This window comes from Zonotrichia leucophrys, chromosome 2 (genome assembly GCF_028769735.1).
Source record: "Zonotrichia leucophrys gambelii isolate GWCS_2022_RI chromosome 2, RI_Zleu_2.0, whole genome shotgun sequence".
In the NCBI taxonomy this organism is placed as follows: Eukaryota; Metazoa; Chordata; class Aves; order Passeriformes; family Passerellidae; genus Zonotrichia; species Zonotrichia leucophrys.
Window position 1 is genome coordinate 33584269 of NC_088171.1, and position 22747 is coordinate 33607015.

The window sequence follows — 22747 nt, forward strand, 5'->3', positions numbered from 1 at the left end:
ATCAAAAAAAAAAAGACAGGTTTAGTCACAGGTAGGTGAATCATTCTGTTTCTGGGCTCCACTTTATTTTCAAGAAATTCAAAATAAAAAGCGCAACAGAAGTGTTCAAAGAATGTTGTGGGACCTTCAAATATGTGCTGGTGGGTTTGGTGTTGTTGCTGTTTGCTTTTTTTGATTTTCATCTTAATATTGGTTATTTAAATAGCAAAGCAACAGATGTTTAACAGTCCTCTCAAAAATTTTTGCAAAATAAAGGAATTTGAATAAACCATAGGCAGCATATACTTGTCTGCAATTCAGTTGCTATTCAATGAATGCAGACATTTTCAAAGACAAAAGCAGAATTTCAAATAGAAAAATATAACAAGAAAATTCACAGTCAAGAGGCTAAAGAAGGTTTCAAATGGCATAAAATGGCAGAGGGTTTTAGTCTAACTCCCTCTGTAATTTTAACTGGTCTTTTGAAATCTTGTTTGAATCACAGAAAGAGGTGTCCAAGTCTCATGCCTTTTCTTCAAAAATATAAAAAAGATAAGAAAACTCGATGCAAGTTTAGCCAAATTTATAGAGCTAAAGCACCTGGAAGAAAAAGAAACAGAGAAGCATGGCAAAATGTGTGTACAGGTAAATTGGGCTAGATAATCAGGCAGTAACTTTCATAGTAACTTCGGAGCTCAGGTGAATAGTACCCTTCCTATTTTAGACTCTAGGAACTCCATTCCCTGCCCAACCTAAAAAAGATGGGAAACTTCAACTCTAGTCTCAAAAAGATGCTAGTTCTAACAGAAGGAAAACAAAATACCTTTTCCAGTGTAATTCTGGGGGAAACTCTTACACTGGTTGTGAGATGGATGCTCAAACCACAGCTAAGAAATGACTCAGGTATCCCCTGAGCATGTATGTGCAAGTGAGGAATGAGCCACACTGGGCTGCCTATCATTGCCATGACTAGATTGGGATATAGGGCAGAATCCTGCACACAAAGCAGTCACTTTTCTTATCATGTGAGAAAAGGATCTTTTGGGTTTTTTGGCTTTGAAGTCTGGTGCTGGGTCAGCATCTCCAGCGACAGCGATTCTCTTGTGATTCCTACACTGCACAAGTGTTCCAAAGCTACTTCCAGCACGGTGATGTTGAGGCAAATTCTGTCCTGGCTGTCTCTCTTCAGCAGTGGGATGGAAGAAAAAGGGCAAAGGTATACCCTACCAAGTTTAACAGCTAAAATGCATCACCAGATTGTGCCAAATTCAATGCTCTCATAAATGGCAAAGCTGTCCCACAGGGATCAGCATGTGGGAAACATCTTGGGAGCCAGGGTACAACTTGATCACACAAGAATTTTAGGACAGAAGAGAAAAAGCAAAGTGTTATTTCAAAGCTGTGCTCACACTAATTCATGCACAGATGCTGAAACAGCTGAAACTTCCTTCATTTCCACTGCTCATGTGTTGACACTCCTCTGCAAAAGCAGAGCCAACTTCATAAGTCATGGAAAGCTATTTCCAAACTATTGGTGCCTGTGAGAGCCCAGTCTTCAGTTCACAAGATGTGATCAGGAGATTTCTTGGTGATGGAACACATGAACTAAGGTTAGTGCCTGGTGGGATGACAGCACTACCCTGGCAATGTTGCTGTCTCCTTTTCAGCTGAGAAGGTGACACAGTAAGTGAAAAGGTCTTTGCACACAGAAAGAACTGAACTCACTGACAAGCTGCCTTTATGATTAAATTGGTGTTAATCTTTCCATGTGAGTTAATATAGCCTCATTACAAGAGGTCATAGCATTTAACAATTGCCTTTACAATGGAAAAAAAATCACTGTCTAGCCCTCCCATAAGCTCAGCCAGCCATATTTAAAAACAAAGCAAACAAAAATCCCCAATCCTGCTGCACCCTGATTGAATGTCCTATGCCCATCAAGACCAAATCTCAATCTCTAACATTAATCAGATTCTCAGCTGTCATTAGAAGAACTTCATTCTCTAAATGGAAGTGTTAAAATATTTGAATGATAAGAGTTGTCAAAATCTGTTAAAGAAATCAGTCTCATCTATCTTTATCAAGACAGGCTGCTATCTGATCTTATTTAAACAGTGTTCAAGTTACTGAATAAATTTTTGGTCATCTTAGCTTTTGGGCTATGAACAAAAGGATTCTTGTGTCCCTGTATTTGTTTTTCAAAGCAAAGAATTACACAGAACAATAAAGCCCAGACTAATGGTTTCCAATATCTGTTCAGTATGGCTCCATCTGTGATAACTATAATCAAGTCAGCAGAGCCAATCAGGAAAAAAAAATGATTACAATATGGCCACATGTGATTTGACAAACCCCTGGGTGAAGGATTTTAAGTGAGTTAAAAGGCATGGTTATGTTTTGTGTGCACTCCAAAATTACCTAAAGAGAAGGTAAATGTATTTACCCTTGCTGTTATGCTCATTTCTGAAAATTGCTTTCAGAACAGGTTTACAAGAATTGCCAAGGTTCAGGATTTAACTTGTAGTATTTTCATGCTGTCTTCAGGCTTGTTTGTTTTATAAATAGCTTGACATACAATTCTTTTTTATTAAAAAAAACATCCCTCCCTAACACCCGAAACAAACCTGATTTTAAAGAAGAACAGATATTTGTACATGAAAGTAATAATCAATTAATGTTACATGAAAAAAATTCCAAACAAAGCACAATCTCTTGAGAATTTTTACAATAGCAGAAGATCCAAGTAAGAAGCATGCAAGTAAGGATAGGCTAAGATTTCATAAAACCATTATAATACAAATTTAAGCAAGGAATTTCAAATTTTCCTAATTTCTTGATACTTTGTGTTAAACATACAATTAAAACATTATGAACATTGTAAAAGTAAATGGCAGACTGAAGAGTTACCTTGCCAAAAAGCAAAATTCACAGATTCAGCATGGCATGCAGAAATAGGTGGATGGTGACTGACCTAATAGCAAGACATGAAAAGAGAGAGGGAAAAAAGATTAACATATGAACATGTGAAGAGTCCTTTTGGTTTGGCTTCTTTTGTTTAGTTTTCTCCTTCATTCCCATATTGCATTTACAATTTGAACATTAGTTTTCACTTTGCAGTTGTGTCCTGAAGGGGGAGGCAGTGAGATTAATAAAGATTCTCAGACCCAAGAAACCTTGAAAGAAATGGCAAACAATTATTTTAAAAGGCCTGAGATTTTGTTCCAGTGAAAATCTAGAAATATACTTTGTACATTGTCTCTAAGGTAATGATTAAATTTACCCTTAGGACCCATTAACAGATTAACAAAAACCACACTTTGAGTGCACAGACAAAAATTTTCAAAAAACCAAAAACACAACAAAGGGCCAAAAGCTTCTGTACAGTGAATAACCACAAAACCCTGAGTATGAGGGAGCAGATGGTGATCAGCATCTCCAAGGGGTCAGGGGTGAAGAAATGAAGCCAGGAAATTCCATCCAGCAATGCCCACCACTGCAGCAGTGACACCCCAGGTGTTTCTAGGTGAAACTCTAACCACATGCACTGCATTTCATCAGCTTTGGGCAACAGCACGTGCTGAAATTAGGGCAACCACCAAACTAGCAAAGCAGGGACTGTGAGAAAATAAACAATTCAGACTATTAAAATGCAACAGTAAATCAAAAAGCACAAAGTGAAAGCAGCCACTCCTCCTCAACCTGAATTCTCCCTTCTGGGTGAACACAACTAACAACTGACCAGGACCAGCTCTTAAGATGTGCAATGCCTGCTGTTCCTTGGGCAACTTTATTTTCAAGTCAGATTGCTATTTTTCACTATGAAAAATCAACTCAAAAAAGTTAAGTCAACTTTTACTTTTTTTATTACTCATTTCACAAATCTCTTACTAAGCATTTTTTTCCCACAGGCATTCAGTTATTTATTGAACATCCTCTATTTGGTTTAAAAAAAAAAAAAGGAGTACTTATTACTTTCAGCTATGGCCTAATTCAGCAATTCTCTCTCTCTCTTACATACTGTACCCAGATTAACCCCAGATGTCACTGTAATACATGGGTTAAACTTAGCTCTCAGTTAAACTGTTATAATTCCAGAGTAAGGTCACAGTGCTTACAGGAGTTATTCTAAACTCCCTCTAGTGACAAAACAGAATCTTTGTTACTTTTTTATCTTCTGTCAGTCTATGCCATTAATTACATTCTGCCTGCACTAACAAGGTATCTGGAGCAAGCACCAAAATGCTAGTGCAAGCAATAAGCCACTGTTCCTGATGTAAAGAGAAATATGTAATGCTTGCAAGCTGCATTAATTTCTTTCTTCCCATACTGTGCTCTCTTCCTAATTTTCCTCTACCCCATATTCTTACAGTAAATTTACCACTCTAAATTCACCTCACTTATTTCTCGTATTAGAACAGTTTTACATAGCACAAGCACGCTCAAGCAGTAAAATTCTTCTTAATAAAAACTAGCCTTTGTACTGGTTTACCCAATATTCAAGTGTAAATATCTTCCTTTAATTCAGTGTAACATTAAACTCAGTGGTAACTTTTATTCACCACTTTGCTACTCCAATTTGATGCCGTGATGGCACTTGCAGTGCTCCATACACATCATTTTAGTACTGAAGTAGCACAGTGATGAACCAGATACATGAACTTTAAATTTGATTCTTGCTTTGACTGTATTATTTTCTGTTGGTTTTTTTTCCCCTCGTTTTTACTCTTGCCTGTGACATTTCCTGAGACTAAGGAAAGATCACATAACATTCTTTTCTGTCGATTCTAAAACAATGTGCAAAATCCTGTACCTTCACAGCCAGTCAAAAGCACTTTTCATTTCCTAAAAGAAGCCTCTGAGAAGTCTTTCTCTGATCAAATTTCTAGGTTGCACACCTTTGCCCACTTGCACTTTTTGTATTTTTTTTTTATGTCTAGACAGAACGAGACAGCTTTCAGTCATTCTTACTTTGCTACCAGGCACCAGGTATTTGAGTTTTATCTCTTTTTAACATATGCTTCAAGTTTAGCAATTTTGGTAGCTTGGCTGGTTTAAATTTAGTATTTTTCACTCATACTTAATAATTATTCTACTACTGGGTAATTATCTTCATAAACACTCAGACCATGATGTGCTGTATAAATCCTTCACCTACTCAGCTGTGGTAGCAAATTTCTCAAGGCTTAGCCTACTAAGTATTTGGACAGGAAGCAGGAAGAGTCATGGTGCCATTGGAAATACTTGTGGTTGATTGACTTGCACGAGGGATGCATTTTTTTTTAAAGAAGGCATTAAACAACTGAAGTACTTTTAATGATCACACACAAAAGAAAATGAAAAGAATGTAAACTTTTGTTGCAGTTCTGATCAGATTTCAGCATGTGGAATTGCACTCTACTTAACCAAGATATCTTGTTACTGGAGCAGGCAGCCTGCCAGCCTGTGCTTCTCCAGTGTCAGCTGCTGGTTGTGATGTTCCACATCAAATTTAGCAGACTTTCCTCAAAAAACAATTCCCTTTGTTTATAATTCAGCAAAGTCCCTTGGATTTTGCTGGGCTCAGGTAATTTAGAGTAATCTTGTATTTTGCCAGTAATTCTGGAGAATTCCAGCCACACATTTAGAATTCAGCAGTGTATCAAGTAGCAATTCTAAGGGTTGCAGCATACAATACCTGTTCTGCAAAGAACTGGAAACCCTTATCTTCACGGATACATTCATAGGTTTCTCCAAGCACAGGATTAAATGGCTTACTTCCAGCTCGGTAGTAACTGGATGCATAGGCAGAGACTGCAAAGGCAGCTATGTACACCTGGGAAGTACATTTTTGGGACTTAGATTAATTAATTTACAACAGACACAAAACAAATAAAAGCAAGATTTATCCTGATTCTGTATTTTTCCCTTCATTTGCAGGCTACAAACATGCATGCCTCCTGCAAGCTAAGCCCTAGTTCACACATTAGAGGATTATTCAATTTTCAGAGTCATTCAATAGGTCAGGGATAGAATTGCTAGGGTCAGATACTGCAAATTTCATCAACTGAAAAGTGTTTGAAACAGTTTAGCATTCTGCAACACAGTTCAATGAAGTAACCCTAAAGTCACTGTTAAATTTCATATAATAACTGGTTTTTATAGTTACATCTGTGACTCCATTAATGTACCAACCATCCTTTTCATAAACATGGCACAGGAAGTATTGGATGATTTTTCACCAACTTTGCTATTTCTAATGCTGTTTGACTTAAATTGCTTTTTATCTACTGGGTGCTATTACCTAATCATGAAACTGTTGATCATGACTGACACACAGGTAGCCCTTCCAAATTTCTGCTGTCAACTCAAGCATAACATGAGAAATTAGAATTCACGGTTGTTTGATTCAAGTCTTTTTTATAACACTTTTTTTCCTCTTTTCATTCCCTTTTCCTCATCTTGTGAAAGTGTAGATACTCTCTTTTCACAGTTTCAGAAAACAAATCCACTGAGAACAGGCTCTTTTGTGAACTATTGCAATTACTATGCAACAGCTAGCATTAAATTTTGCTTCAGGAATTTCTCAAAGGCAAAGAATACACCAGTCTGAGGTAATTTCCAGATACTTGGGCGTGGGGAGGAGGGAAAAGGCTTCTTTTCCCTCCCTTTTGAACAACTACTGCTCATTTCCTTTTCCTTTTAGCATATGTTCTCAAGAGAACACAAAATGCTATGGACTGAAACCCCCAGTGAATGACCACATCCTGGGAATAGGCCCTAAATTGTAACCCTTGAAAGTATCAGAATGAGGAAAGAGACTTTTCAAGTAGTATTTCAACATGATTACCTACTCTCATTAATAACCTCATTTTGAGATAAGATACATTCAGTTGAAAAGGCTTAATTCAGATTGTGGGAAAATCTCTATCTCTCATTTAAGAGAATTTAGGGAGCTTCTAATCCTTTATTTATGGGCTTGCATATTAAGTGGCTCTTGTACACCTGGAAGCAGAGCAACAAATGCATTTCTCTCTTGTTCTTTTGCCAAATGCAGAATTCAGGGTTCTGCACTGGAAGAGGATGACATCATTATTGTACCCAACATACAGCATACAGTCTGGTTTTGAGATCCTGAACATTTTGGATAAACACAAAAACTTCAGAAAACCAGTTAATAAAAACCATGGAGCTCATTTAGTTCATATAAAGATGTCACAGTCATGTAGGGCTGGAAGATCCAGCATCTCTATGAAGAAATGTGTTACCACATCAGACACCCTTGAAAAAGATCTATTGTAGCTTTCATCTTTGAGAGGGAACCAAGTTCAATCCCATCCTCCCTTTTTGCTGTAATTTTTAATATTAGAGAGCAAGAGCTGCAAAACAGAACTAAGCTCCTTTTTTGTTTAAACTTGCAGTACAGCAAGGTACTTGAGGAGAGAGAGACTTTCTGGAAAGGCAACAGAAATGGAACAGCATAGTCAAAAATAGTGGCTGTGTGAGCATGTACAGACATTTGGAGAGTTTGCCTCTCAGCTGAGAGAAACAAAACAACGGACTAGAACATCTTCACTTCTTCAGCACTGCTTTTATGTTAATTCTCATTCTGTGAGTGCTCCTGAGAGTTTGCAATCAGGAGTTTACCATGCGCTCGAAGGGGTTTGGCGTGTGCGCCGCTGTGTCCAGGAGCTCGCTGTACTCCAGCTCCTCGCAGAGGCGCTGCAGCGTGTTCAGGGGCTCGTTCAGCTCTACAGGCATGGCCACCTTGGAGAGATCCTTCCCTATGTTATTCCTCAGGATATTCCACAGGCTGATGTTACTGGTGTTAGGGCATGGAGCTGGTAAACACGTTCTCCGTTTAGAATTGCATCCGATTCCGCTTTCAGAAATACAATCTGAAAAGGGAGGAAGTGGCAGAACAATTAAATTCACATTTTCTTAGTTTCATCCCCCTCTGCAAACATACATTAAAATGCAACCATCTTTCCTTCTGTCAAAACTTCCTTCCACCCACGAATCATTTAAGTATTTCACTTGTGGTTTGAAGATAGCCTGTTATAAAAATGACAAAATTAAGAATCCCATTTTATGTGCATTAGCGGAAGTAAAATGCCAAGTACAAGAGATGCATAAAAATGACCTTCTTTTCCTTTAAAGTCTGCAAAAAAAGGCTCAGACTTTCCACTGCATTTGAAAGAGTAAATATTATAACCATTTTATTTGTAACAGAGATGGATTCCTATCTGTTTAGGGGATATAAAACCTCCTTCCTTGACAGAGCTTCAATTAAGTTGACACTTCTCAGAAGGCAAGATGTAACTTACAGATGCAAGGATAATAACTACTCCTACTGATCTCTTCCTACTTCTTTGCATACTCCTACCAGGGAAATTTACTGTACCATGAATTTACATTCAGGCTTCTCCACATTGCTCCCCATCGCATTTAAACTTAGTGATGTTACTTTGAGATATACCCCCATATATTGATGGAGAACTGATGTGTTGTAAGGATGCAAAAGCTGAAGCAACTGTAGAGCTATGGGTTTGCTCAAGATTTAAAAAAAAAAGACTCAAGTCAAGAGTCCTTGACATGAATATCTGAATTCTGTGTTCCTGTATCAAAGCAGTCAGAACAGGATAAATAGCTCTAAGTGTGCCATGATAGGATTTGTAGCAAAATCCAAATAGAGCTACAAGCTTCCACAACAGGCACTAGTCTGAAGTGATTATATTGCTTAGCTGTACATCACTTTTGTTTCAGAGTGTGTTTGCCACTACAAGAATGTATTTTATCTTTCCACATCCTCAGGAGCACCTAGGAAGCTCCTGCCTTAGGATCAGTTACTATTTGGAGATACCCAGGCATAGCCTCAGTCTGTCAAGCCCTGTCCTTTTCTGGCTTTCCTCACACAGCTCTGTCTTGAAGGAATTAAACCCACCCTGGGCTGCACATCTCCTTCTGAGCTACACATGCCTGGAGAATCCCTGCCCTTAAATGCCCTTAACCAGTACTTCCTCTTCTCTGCCACTGACATAAGCAGGGTATCAGCAGTGCTTACAGCAGGGACAGCTGACCACAAGGACAAACTTCTCCATGCCTGCCATGCCTCCCAGCCCATGCCTCACGTGGAACATTTAAAGGGTAATCAGTAGCATCAGAGTTTTGAGGAAGGAGTTTCCATCTTTCTTACCACTGGCAAACTCCTAATACCTCATATGACTGAGTTACTCTAACAAGGTCAGGTGAACCATTTGCAGGCCCCTGCCTCTATCTTTCTTTTTGCTTAAAAAATGGCATGGGCACTATGGGTTCAAAAACCTACCTGAAACAATTATACTGTTGAGAGTTAAGGAGCTCACTTCTATACTTCCCTATTGGAAGAATTTATTTCATATCAGAAGAGGCCAAAAAGAAGGATGTTCCCTTAGATACCTCAGGAATGAAGTAAATGCTAAAAACTTATCCTTGTTTAAAAGAGCTCCCAGAAATGGGATTTGGCTATGTCTTTTGACAGCTTCTGATTAAAAACAGAATGCAAATTGGCTCATTTACGTATTCTAGACCAGTCCATTAATTGAGGTAAGCTGCTGAAAAAACAGTGTGGAGCAAGAACTTCAGTACTCAGATACCAAATTTTCTAAGCAGTGAAGTTTGCCTCGTCTCCATTACAGAAAGGCCCAGGCAGTTCTGGTTTGTAAGAGCTGTGACAGACAGGATGAATGCCAAAGGAGGCTTAGACATCTGACCTCCAGTGGGAGTCAATGACTTCTGAGGCCAAACTGCACCATTATCAACATCTGATCTGACCTTCTACATTACAGTGGCCAGAGGATTTTGTCATAATCCCACAATTTATGGTGCAGCTAAAGCCCCGTAGGAAAACGACATCCAGTTTTCTATTAATGGCAGTGGCAGGCTGCCCAAAGCACAGAAATAGCAGGTACCAGAAGCATGCAGAGGTGCTTCTTATACTGAAGAGCTTCCATGACAGCCTTTGTTACAAAAAGATGAACTGCCACATTAATACAGCTTTCTAAGGTCCAGATCATGAGCTAAATTCATTTGTATTCTTTCCTATTTTAAAGGAAAAAATTGAAATTTCTTCATTTTGAACAGTTACAGAATACATATCAAACTACCCAAGTTAATAGGAATCTGCTGGTTCTTGGAGATGATCAGGAAACAGCTGCTAGTGAGAAATCACTGTTCAGCATTTTTGAAAATAAAAATATATTGTTAGACTGGGAAGAACATTGTGGTTAGCTGAAATGAGTTGAAGGCACAAAGCCAAGTAGGTTGTAATGACCAATTCTTCTCCATTTTCTGAGTCGCTTTCCATTAGGAGGACAAATTAGCATAGGTACTAACAAGACTATCATGAGTAATACAAGCAAGAGAGAAATTCTTATGGTCATGCACCAGAGCTGCCAGCAACTATTCTCATGTTCCTTTAATCTCTGGGTTCTGCTAAAACAACAGGACTTCTGAATGCAGTTGCTAAATTGCAGACTGAAAAAACAGTGTGACAAGGAAAAATAATTTTCTTGAAAAAATGAAAGCAGTTGGTCCTTACTACTTTGAAAAATCCTGTGGCCATGAGAAACTGAGAGTGGGAGTCACTCAAAGAAGCCAAGGAAAGAGGTGTTTCCCTGCTGATAGAGAACCACCATCCTGCTTAATCTACAGTGCCCAGATAAGCAGATTAGCTAGAATCTGCTGTTCCAAACCAATCTCAGTCTATATGAGAAAAAACACAGACTTTTTACATCTAAAAACTGTAATATCAAATTATCTAGTAAGAGAAGAAAAAAATATCCAAAACAAGCAGTAACAAAATTCTCAAAATATGGCATAAAAAACTCACTGAACTTACCTAAAGTTTGTCTTTCATTCTCCATGTCATTGCTTAGGTTATCTTCTGAGGCATTATCACTGATATCACTTACATATGAGTCATCATCTGATACCTGAGTGTGGGGTGGGGAAAAAAGCAAGATACATCACTCATTAAAGTAATCCCAAGTGCATGTGGACATTATTACTTTCAGCTGCAATTACTGTTTTAATATAATTGAACTGTCCAAGCTGTATTTCAATGCTACAGCAAAGTACTATGAAGTGCTAAGATGTTCTCAGAGTGGAGTCCTTGCTCCACTCTGTTTAGAGTTTGGGAGAGATTGCTATAATTGAAATTTTAACTTGAGTGGAGACATGCTTCCTCTCTTTGGCTTCACTGCCAAGAAGGCTTTCCTCATATCAAAACTCAAGGTTTTTATGGAAATCAAGAGAGGAAACAAAGATCTAATAAATTTCAATATGCCTGACATCAGCCTCAAGGCACCTACAGGTACCACAAGGGCAGGTATGAACAAGTATTTTTGTGGTTCAAAACACTTTTTTTGTGGTGCAAAAATACAAGCTCCCTGGGCACCTGTATAATGACTCAAGGCAGACTACAATGTCTGCAGTATCTGCATACAAGCTCCTTAATTGCCATCTCCCTCACAGTGTATGTAAGACTTCTTCATAATACTTGCTACCCTTTACAGTGAAAGGACAATGACAACAAATAAATACAAATGGCATATTAATTTCTAAATGTTTTGAAAATTTAAATTTTCTGGCAGTCTTCTGATGTACAGTTAGTGCTCAGAAAGATTGCCAGTCAATAAGCAGATAAGAAAATACATCTGAATGATGTCAATCTCCTTGCTCAGACCTCATTTTCTGAAGAACTAGCAGACAGCAGGACTTCCTGTGCATCAAAGAATTCTGTGAGAGAGTCAGCGATGGACAGTCTGCTTTCATTGGAGACCTGGTGAACCAGACCTCTGCCTTCCTCTCTTGAATTTTCCTGTTTAAAAGAAAAAAAAGTTTTGAGCAGGGAAGTAGCACAAACAACATTCATGCATGCAATTCCACAGTCTCCTAACTTGAGGGGCTGTAAAACACTGGGAGAAGATTGCACATGCTCCTCTTCACTTTATGTGAAAGATAGCATGTGTTTTAAAGTGGGATTTAAAACCAAAGTAAAACAAACCAAAGAGAAGGAAAAAGAAGGAAAATAAAGCAATGTATATTGAGTAAATCACCTAAGGTGCTGTATATAAAAATGCTTTGCTATTTGAATGATTTAACCAGATATATCCAAGTGTATCATCAAAAAGCCCACAAAAGAACAAAACTCCCATCGCTTTATATTACACCCTAGATTCACATTCCTTCCTGATATTAGCAAATTAATTAATCTTTTCCTGCTCAAGCTTTTCTTAATGCAAAGCCTGCCATAGAATAGTCTACAAAACTCAGAAGGGTAAAGTTGCTTTTTTTATAATAGTATGTTTTCCTAGCTCTTTTTATTCTCTAATTTTCTATGCTGTACTTTGGAAACCATTCCTTCTTATCCACACCTGAGATATCTCCATGTTACCCAAAACCAACATATTATTAAAGCCACGTAACCAGAATTGCTTTTGCTGCTGGAGGCACATTTGACTGGCACAGAGATCCTGACAGCCCCTCCCATGGGAGCACTGCAGATCACTGGTGCAAGCAGAGCTCCAATAGGTGGCCTGGCAAAGGTGGGGTGACCAGTGAGACCTCTCATTCTGTGGAGAAGCTTGTATGCTACTGTTTTCCCTGATAACTCCACCAACGCAAAGGGAATGAGCTGTGCTGGCCCAAATGAGTGTATTAGCTGCTCTCAAGATTTTCTGCATGAGGTGCTTTACTAGCTTATAACCATGACTTCCACATCATAATTTTGCATAATTTTGCAGGAATTGTAGTATTTTATTTTCAGAACAACATAATGAACATCCTGACAAGCCCAGAATCGAGCTGACAAACCTTCTTTCAAAGCTTTTCTGTTGGTAGGCTGTGCTGTGGTATGGAATGTTATTTGGTACACACTGATAATGGTGACATGGAAACAAAACAAACTGCTATAAAAAATACTTGAAAAATCCCTCCTTTTACAGCAGGGATAAAAGAGAACCTCAACATTGTTCCTCCTAGAGGAAGGCAGTTATACTAGCATACAAGTAAAAAAAAAAAACCACCTTACACACAAAAGCATTGCTACTGGGATTATTTCCAATACTATTTTGAATCTGAGAAGGAAAGCAAGCAGGAAAGACTCATAAAAGAGCATCAGCTTTATAAGTCTAACACATAAGCTTCAGTTTTTCTTGTTCCATATTCCCACTTTGGCATGATGAACTACAGTTAAATTACCCAATAGACAAACAAAACTTTTCCCTTATGCAAAGGCTTGAGATGCTATTTTATACTGCTTCAATTTTCACAGGTGGATCACAGCACCCAATGTATCATTTAGTGACAAGTTTTGTGCAGTGGCCCTGTCTTCCTCAAAGCAGCACTTCTGTATCACAGTCCTCACACAGTCTTAAAATGAAGCTTCTCCAGTATAAGTGATTTCATCCTCAAGTTCCAGCCCAAGCCATGCCAGAGGGAATTTGTGACTGCAACCTCCAAAGGACCTTCTGAAAGCTATTTTTGTCATGTGTGTCTCTTTGTGTGTGTATAGCACATAGCACAAGATTCAAAAATAACCCATTGTCATTGCAAGGACTTCCACTGAAAAAGAAAATAACTCCCAAAATGAAGTAACAATGTATTAATGCTTTTCTGAATAGCAGTTTAAGGGCTGTTCAAATTCTCGTGGGTTTTAAAGCAAAAGGCATTAGAATGATCAACTACCTAAGCAAAAAACCCAAAACTGAACAGCTAAATATGACCAAAACACAGCTCCACTACACCAGAACTGAACCAGAAGCGAACAGATGGAATCTGTTCTGGAATGACTAAACTGTCTTTAAAAATAAAAGGAAATAATTAGTTATGTAAAAGCCCCAGCATTACACGCACTCAAGTTCTAATGAAAGATTTATACTACAAGCAGAGGTTTCTGTATGAGTTAACATTTAGGAAAATCCATCAGAAATAACTCAGTTCTGGCTTCCCTCACTAACACCATTAACACCCACATCTTATGACCTATAATTACACCATTTTCACACGCATTCTGAAGCGAGCCAGAAAGCTGTCTGAACATCAGTGGAATCTCAAACCAGCTAACTGGATGTAGAAGAGTCCCTGGCTTCACACAAAGACAACTAAATGGCTGAAAGGGCTCTTTTATGTCCCATTAACTTTGATCCTTTAATGGAAATGTCTGAAAATCATTCTAAACCTTACACGATCCACACTGGTAGCCAACATTCTGGACTAACAGCACTTGGATGGGTGACAGAAGATCTACATAACTTAACAAAGGATTAAAAGGGCAAGAGAAACAGTGGCACGAGGGTGACAGGTGGCAGCTCTGTACATGCTGAATGGGAAGCAGGCGAGGGAGAACACCAGGAACCAGCAGCAGAAAGCAATGGAAGATGTGCTTAGGAAACCTGCTCACAGGGCAAGTCTTTGGAACCAAACACCACACGATGCATCACCAGAGATGACTCACAGCCAGGAAAGCAGACTGGCTCTGCTAACACACCACACCACGGGGCAGACACCGAGAACAGACAAGAGGCAGCTATGCAGCACTGTCTAGGTGTAGGGGCTGGAGGAACAGGACATCATTGAAAGAGGAAATCCATACCCACCTTCACCAAATCTGGGCTTGATTTTGCATTAGGTGCTGAATCAATGATCTTAGATTCGGCATGTATTCTGCGTAACCGGTCTTTAAGATCTGTGTTTTGTGCTATTGCCTGGAACATTTAACAAAAATATTGGGGATATAAAGTTCTCTCAACTAACTCAAATGGGGCTTTATTGTATAGAAAGGGGCAAAGACTATTTAAAGTGTAATATAAAACACCACCACATCCTTTTTTTACTGGTTCAGCAAATCCTTTATTATAAATGCTTCAAACCTTACTCCTTATCTGTCAAATTAAAACTGTTTTTTCTAGTGTGAGGAAACAGAGACATCAGTGGAGGAAAAAAGTCAAAGATGGCAGGGATATTTTCTTTTCAAGCTCCCTTCCTTCACCCCCATCTCCAACATAGCCTCTCTCAATGTTATTTCTTGCCACATCCAAAATAGTTTGATTTTCCCATATTGGCAGTTTCCTTTGCCTTTCAATGACAGAGAAACAAGACATAAATTCACACAGGTAACAGGTACAGCTCGTGTCCTATCAGATTATAATGGCAATGGTCAGAATAAAAAGCCTCTACTGCAAACTCATGTTTGTTACGTGTTATTTACTTATTCTGGGTACATCTGATAGACAGATGTCAATTAGAGTAGACTTGTAGGAAGAGACCCTAACTCTGCAATGAAAAGGTCTCTAAAATAAAAGACTGTATTATTAATTTTGGGACAGTATTGAAGACTTATATCCCATTTTAGTGATCTGAATCAATAGCAGGATGTGGAGAACCCTGCTGTTTACACATCCACTTTATCCCACAAATGCTTCTGCTCCTGGCAGTAATTTGTGTTGGAAATTATCTTGGGTGCAGGAAGGCCAGAAAGCTCAATGTGATGATGGAGGGGAGAAAACTTATTTTTGGCTTTAGCTATATGTGGTCTGAATTTGCCATAAAGGTTTATATATCCCTACTGTGTCAAATGCCCAGCACTGTGTTAAATCCTCATCAGGCAAGTGCAAAATAGCTCTCCTGTAATGACAACTTTCCATTTCCATTATTTGCTACAAAATGTTTTCTTCTTTCTGCTGGCTTCTTCCTCCGCCCCAAACCAGAAATATTGTATCTTTTCCCATTCTGTATTTCCTTTTCTTAGAATGTGTGTAGGTCAAGGCTACCATCTTAATGAGGGGAAGCAGAGGCAGATGTGCTAGTTTTGTGGTGGTTTATTCACTTTAAAGCTGCTCATTTTTCTTCCACTGCCAGGCTGATGGAGGCAAAACAGACTTTACAGATCTGCAGATTAAAAAGAGCCCTCATAGGTGATTACCCTGCTGAAACAGCCAAGGTTCACAGATGACTTCTGGATGGGCTACAAGACTGATCAAACATCAGATAAAACTTAACAGAATTGTTTTTTAGACATGTACAGGATGAAGATGGACAACCACATTTCACTGCCCAGAAAACAAAATAATTCATGCTAAGCTGAGTGTTTACTAAGTTCAGCAATCGTAAAAGTGGTTTTCTGATACAAAATGGTAAACAAGTAACACTGAAAAAATAAAAGTCACCTATTCAAATATCATAAGTGGAAAATCTGAAAGCCAAAAACAAAAGAAGTGCAAGTGAATGAGTTGTTACAGAACTTCAACTTTCTCTAAACACTGTGGAGACATCACAGCCTCTGTGATGTCCAGGCAAAGAGGCATGTCATACTCTTAAAAACTGTGATCACATGCAGCTTTTCTAAAGCAAAGGGAAGTTTTCATACTGAAAGAATTCTAGAGAGAATCTACATCACACTGATCAGTGCCAGAGAGTCTTCCCTGCCCCTGATGTGGTGTTTGTAATAAACTCTGAAATTTTAAGACCCTGGTAATGATTGCCCTTATTGCCCTGGAATCAGATCAGTCTTGTTGTCATTTTAAGCATGATCAAGCTGAAAAGTTCTGATCTCTACCAATTACATAAAGCACACCAACCAGATCCCCACATTTTTAAAGAGCACAATCTTTTGTCATTTAGAACTCTGCCCTAATAGCTCCATTGCTGCTTTTAGAGGAGTGAGAGATAATTGAGGCTGGAAGTCAATGTAACAAGTTGTACTTGAATTTGCTTTGCAGTGTCTTGGTGCAGCATGGTGAAGCTCTAGTGCATTAGAAGGGACAGCTGAGTGCATGCTGCCACCATCACCTTTGTTTTATGCCGAGTCATATACAGAATATTTGAGTGCTGTTTAGGTAAAGAAAAGGAAAAGGAAACCTGCAACCCATCAGGAGTGAGTAGTAGCATGTTCAGAAAGAAAGCAGATTCATAGTCACAGAGCAGCCCTCTGATTCTCCATCTCAAATTATATAATTAGACTACATACCTAAATCAAGGCATCTATCAAACTCCAATGATTTGACAATACCTTTAACATTTGGCAAAGTCTCTGAAAAATGTGATCTAGAATAACTTACTGTGATTAAATTCTGCAAATTTTAGCACACAGCTGACACTAAAGAAACAGAAATTAACTACTCTAAAATTTAAAAGTAGTATCTGATGACAGTGAAGCTTTGTGAGATTCAACATGTCACTTACAGATGTTAAGGCATTCTTCAAGCCCACTATTTGTGCAGATGGAGATGAGGATGCATCGTACTCCAGCATCTGCTTCAGCTTTTCTCTCTCTGTAGATATGGTGCTGAAAGCTGACCTCAAGGTGAAGTAAACTGGAAGCATTTCATAAAAAGGGACAGTTAAAAACAGTAGCAGCCAATTGTATACACACCAATTACATAAAACTCCAATAAAGCATCATTTATGGTGACAGAAGCAAGAATTTAGGTCGAGAGATCCAGAGTGGGTTACTAAAACCAAGTAATATTAATCAAGGTTATAGGGCAGATTTTTTGTAGGAGACATGTTTATGGTAAAGGCTACTGTGTTGACTGTATTAGCCACAGCCAAAATTACTCTGATTCTTTGTGACAGATGGCAACAAAGCTAACTAACCACATCTGCTCTTCACTTGCTTTTGTTTCCCAATTAGCTTGAATCTTCAGATGGTCATGAGTCTATTCCATATTCCTCTATAAATTCCAGTGGGGGGGGAGAAGAAGGCACAAAAGGAAAAAAAAAATCAAATAGGAAAAAAATAATCAAAAAAAGGCAGCTAAAACACATATTGTGCCACAGCTATAGGGTTAGTAGTTTCCCCACAAGCAAGTCAACTGTGGTATTATGTTTTGTTATCTCTTTCTGTGATAGAGAAATTTCAGCTTGTTAGATGATTTAGTGACTCAAAGGGTCAGATCCTGAATGATGTGCATGCTGTGCTGCTACTTCTGTTCCTTCCCAAGGCACTATCACCAGCCCAATACATTTAAAGCAGACAACAGATCATGCAATTTTAACATCAATACAGGGGGGTTTATAGGGGAAATGCACTTTTAGAATTTTTTTCACCACTACGACATTGCATCTTCTCTTTAACCACAGGGAATAAAAATTTATTTGAGCAGTACTTGTTGGCGTAGGTTTTCAACACTCATCTGACTGGAGCATTAGAGGACTTCTGAGGACCTAATCAAGCCCTGTAATACAGCCATGAGACTTGCCAATGCAAAAATGAATCCATTTACAGGGAAATGAAGATGATAGAAAATCTGAGCATGGATGCATGAGAAGGGCAAACAAGAAATTCCTAACACTTCTCTCTCCTAAGCATCCACTCTGAGTTAACCTGAATCTTCATCATTTCACTGAGTAGTTATGTGACCCAATTTGGTCTTCTGAAAAATTATTCTTAAGGTATATTCCAATACTGCAAATCATTACCAAAGCTAATTCTTATGCTATCCAAATAAAATCTTTAACAGTATCACAGGGTGGGGAGGGATCCACTGTGATCCATTCTGTTAGGCTTTCTTTTATATATAGATAACATGACTAGAATCTTCAGTGACCTTCAATGGCATTTCAAATTTTGTATACTAACTTTACTTTTCAAGAATTTCTGCCTACTAAATGACTGATGTAACATTGTATTTAATTTGTATCAAAAAAGTGACACAAGAGGTTTCTCCGCTACTTTTTCTTGGAACAGGGGTGCTATGAAGTAACTTCAGAGAAAAATTCTTTATCCTCTTAGTAAAATGATTCTGCAGTCATTACGACAAAGTTGATTGTCCCTTCAAATGAGTGGATCAATCTAACCAAAATTTCTATCATTTCTGCCTTCTGTCTGGCAATTCCAGTAAGATAATCTTGAGTAGGTGATTTCTTTGCTCTGCTTAACAGCAGCTTTTCCCAGTGCATTCCACCCTCACTTCTTCTCTTCTTCAGGAAAACATACGTCAGTTTTGACTATAATTGGCTTTATGAAGTTTACTACTTGCATACATTCCTTACATAACAGAATCAAGATGCATCAGCACCAAAGAAGAGCAGCAAGCAAAGAATGCTTATTGATACCATCAACCATTATCTGTGCCAAAGGGGACGAAGCCAATCCTCCCAAAGCCTTTCAGCTATAAATGCTTAAGTGCCTCCCTCACCAAGACCACTTAAACAATAAAAATGTTTCTGGTGCGAGGGTGATGGAACAAAGCATTGCTAAATGAAAAATGATTTTGAGGGAAGAAATATTTCTAGTCAAGCTCCCCCTCTGGCTGCTTTGCATGATTTACTCTCCTGTATTCACTAAAAATAGGTTACTACCATAGCAACCCTTGCATCACCAACAAATGTTGACTCTGAACCACAGTGAAGCACACAGAATATAGAAACATAAATGTGCCCATATGCACAAATATGCGTGCAAGCACAAGAGAGTAACGTCTGCTGTATTTCTAGCAGCTGATTTTAGGTAATTTACCTTTTGGCAACAAATAAAACAATTTAGGCTTTTAGCACATAAAATAAGGAGTAGTTTTCTATTAAATAAAAACTGTAAAAAGTGGGGATTAAGCCACCTTTTTTCAAACTACTCAAGATCTCAACACTTGTAATTCCTCAAGGAAATTAAAGGAAGGGTGTTTTCTAAACAATAAACAGGAAGCATTCTCAGAAGTCATTATCTAAACTGGGATGATATAAAACCATTTATAAAAGACAATTTCATTTACCTTTATGTGCAACATGAAATAAGTCCTCTTGCATTTTAGTAAATTCTGATGATGTTTCAGAGCCATCAGAGTAATTTTTCTCCTCTACAAAATCTATTGTAGATAAGTTTGGATTGGAAGCATGCAGTCTCATAGGGGCAGAAAATACTGAAGGCACCTGTAAGTAGGATTAGTAATTTGTGATGTTTTTATAAACAAAAAAAAATAAATCTTGTTTTATTGTACCCAGTTGGATTCCATGTTGGAGACACCAAAAATGAAAAAAAATTACTGTCAATTATCAATTGAAACTTTGAATGGATGACACCTGGCAAATGAAACCAGAGATATAACTTCACCCAAGGTGCCATAATGGGAGATTGCCAAACTCAAAAAAACAAGCCCATTGAGAGCTGTTACATGTGCTAGGTTATTTCCCCCCCTTATAAGTATCTAATCACGTGGCCTCTGGATGCAAATGTGCACAAAGCTATCTAGGGAATTTGCAAAAATCTGTACTCATTAAAAAAAACCAAAAAACCCCTACAAATTAGAGAAGACTGACAATGGGTAAAAAACACAACCAGTGTCTGAAGGTAACAGGACATATTTATTGCAGGTATCAATGACATCACATTTGTGTTTTATCTGAGATATTACCACTTAAAATGAGCTAACACAGGACTCTATTAAAAAGGACTCGTATTTCCTTGAAGTGGTCATGCCAAGAAGTGATCAATAACTAAGGTTTGGAGGAAGGTGGGCTCTGAAAGGACTGAAGGTACCTGTAACATTCCTTTAGCCTCTTTCCCAACAACTCTGGATCGCCACCTCCTGTGTGTTCTCTTTTCCTTCTTTGGGCTTTCAAAAGGTCCAACCTTTTAACAACACACAGGACAAAAGCAATAGAGACTGCCATAAATCAAATAACGCTAAGAAACACCTCAATTCTTTAGGATTTGGGGTTATTTTTTGGAATTGAAAGGGAAAATAGTTTTTGGTTTTGTTTTTAAACAACAAACCTGCATAGCATTTATAGCAGGCGCTGAATATGTCCTGTGAAGAACATCCATGCTCTGTAACAGCTGGTTCATTTCCAGTAAATATGTGTGACAGTTGGAGAGGTCTGTTTGGAACAAGAGAATGTTTTCAGTTGCCCTAAAGTAACAGACACACTGACAGTTTTCTTTCTTTGGAGGTTAATCCTATTTTGATTGCAGCTAGCTTAAGTTATTCATTGACTAAAAGCATTAGACTGCTGGATAAAATGATTGTATCCTATAGTCAAGTTTAAATTCGAAATATTGAAATGCATCTATGTGGTGTGTATAATGCTTATGATATCTTCTCCTAGCTGGATGCAGAAAAATGAGAATAATGTGATAATTTCTGCAGTTTGAGATTTGTCAGAGCTCCTCATGGTGAGGGTAACAATGCCACAGGCATCAACACTGAATTGTACATTCAGACCTAGAGGTGAGTCTCCTCTGCATTAGAGACAAAGCTCATTGGTAGGTAGAAATTTAAAAAACAAATATCACATAGACATTGCCAACATGAGAAAGATCTTCCTGCTCTTAGTAAAGAATGAAAGCAGAAGGTGACTTTGAAGTACAAAGACTAAGTGCTTTTTAAGTTACTATGTTTTGGATGTTCAAATCTTACTACTGAACATGATGTTCCTATATAAAAGAAAATGTACTGAAATGCTCTTGGCTTCTTGAAGAGCTGCCCACAATTGATACCCCCACTTCCAAAATTACCAGTTCTTTTGAAAAAAAAAAGTGAGTAACCACTTAATCGACAACCACATCTTTCCTGCCTCCAGTTTCAGAGAAAATTCTAACAGCAATGACTACTTAGTGTATAATACTCTCATTGTTAAGGGAAAACTAGGGAAAATATTAGGCTACTTTCAATTTTCTTAAAATATAATTACCTCTTGAGCATTTTTCCATGTCTTCAGAAGACTGTAGCCAAGATGAAATCCTTGACTCATTACTTGAAAAAGAAAATGACAAATTACCTCCAGTTGACGTTGAATTCTGTTTGGTCAAGCTGCCTGCCTGTTCCAAAGAAGAACGAGTGAAGTATTAACACACAACATTTTAATGTTTTATGCACAAATTCTGACAACCAGCACTTGAGGACCATGATCATGGACAAGGACTGAAGGCATCAATTACATGGAGGGGGAAGAAGTGTATGATCTGGACTACGTATATAGTCATTGAGCACAATGGCATGATAACTAATGTAACTGCTGTCCACAAACAGCAGAAAAACTCAAGGAACCATGAAAATTTGCTGAAAACTAAATTTTGAGGAAGAGCAAAGTTATGCATAAGTTAAGTCAACTCAACACAGAATTAAGTTGTGCCAAGGGAAATATAGGTTGGTTATTAGGAAAAGGTTTTTTACTGAAAGAGTGATCAAGTACTGGAATGGTCTGCCCAGGGAGTGGGGGGAGTCACCATGTGTTTAGAAAAAGACTGGATGTGGCATTGGTTTAGTTGAGGTGTTGGGACATGGGTTGGACCCAATGATCTTGAAGGTCTCTTCCAACCTATTGATTGTGTAAAATAATTAAAGTACTATATCTGAAGAGGACCAAATTCAGACATTCTGTTCCTCCTCCACGCTTCCCAAAGAAGCCCCAAAAGTAGCTAAGATGTAACAAACACATTTGTTAATGCTATTTTTCACTGTAAAAACAAGATATCATTTAAAATTTTGACGCTAGATGTCATTTAAAATTTTACACAAGTTTGAAAGGCTTCAGCATGGATTTAGCTCAACAGTCCTTAATACAGGGATGGCCATAAACCTTATCTTGGTAAAAACTATCCTTTGACAACATCTCAGTAAACATTTCCACATTAGTTGAATTACAACAGTACTCATCATCAGATGCTCCAAAAGGTGATGGAAATTCTGCATAAGAGCTAACTGAGGAGCATAATTATATAGCTTCCAATGGCAAGAAATTTTTACCCAGTACTAGTACATAGTACTATTACTATGCTGTTTTCTTCTCTAACCTAACTACAAATAATAGCCAT

General features: G+C 38.1%; 1 protein-coding gene across 5 annotated transcripts in view; it reads right to left on the reverse strand.

The window, feature by feature from the left end:
* Window positions 1-22747, reverse strand: part of OSBPL3 (oxysterol binding protein like 3) — an 89008-nt gene that overhangs the window by 11939 nt on the left and 54322 nt on the right. For 3 of the 5 annotated variants that reach the window (XM_064704501.1, XM_064704499.1, XM_064704500.1), the window contains 11 exons: window positions 21625-21751; window positions 20708-20811; window positions 20471-20563; window positions 19707-19863; window positions 17179-17309; window positions 14595-14702; window positions 11681-11815; window positions 10835-10928; window positions 7603-7853; window positions 5654-5791; window positions 2887-2950 (listed from right to left, as the gene is read on the reverse strand). In XM_064704501.1, coding sequence (XP_064560571.1) covers window positions 2887-2950; window positions 5654-5791; window positions 7603-7853; window positions 10835-10928; window positions 11681-11815; window positions 14595-14702; window positions 17179-17309; window positions 19707-19863; window positions 20471-20563; window positions 20708-20811; window positions 21625-21751 — 1402 coding nt within the window. The remainder of the gene's footprint in view (window positions 1-2886; window positions 2951-5653; window positions 5792-7602; window positions 7854-10834; window positions 10929-11680; window positions 11816-14594; window positions 14703-17178; window positions 17310-19706; window positions 19864-20470; window positions 20564-20707; window positions 20812-21624; window positions 21752-22747) is intronic. The other 2 variants (XM_064704503.1, XM_064704502.1) reach the window with 1 other exon arrangement.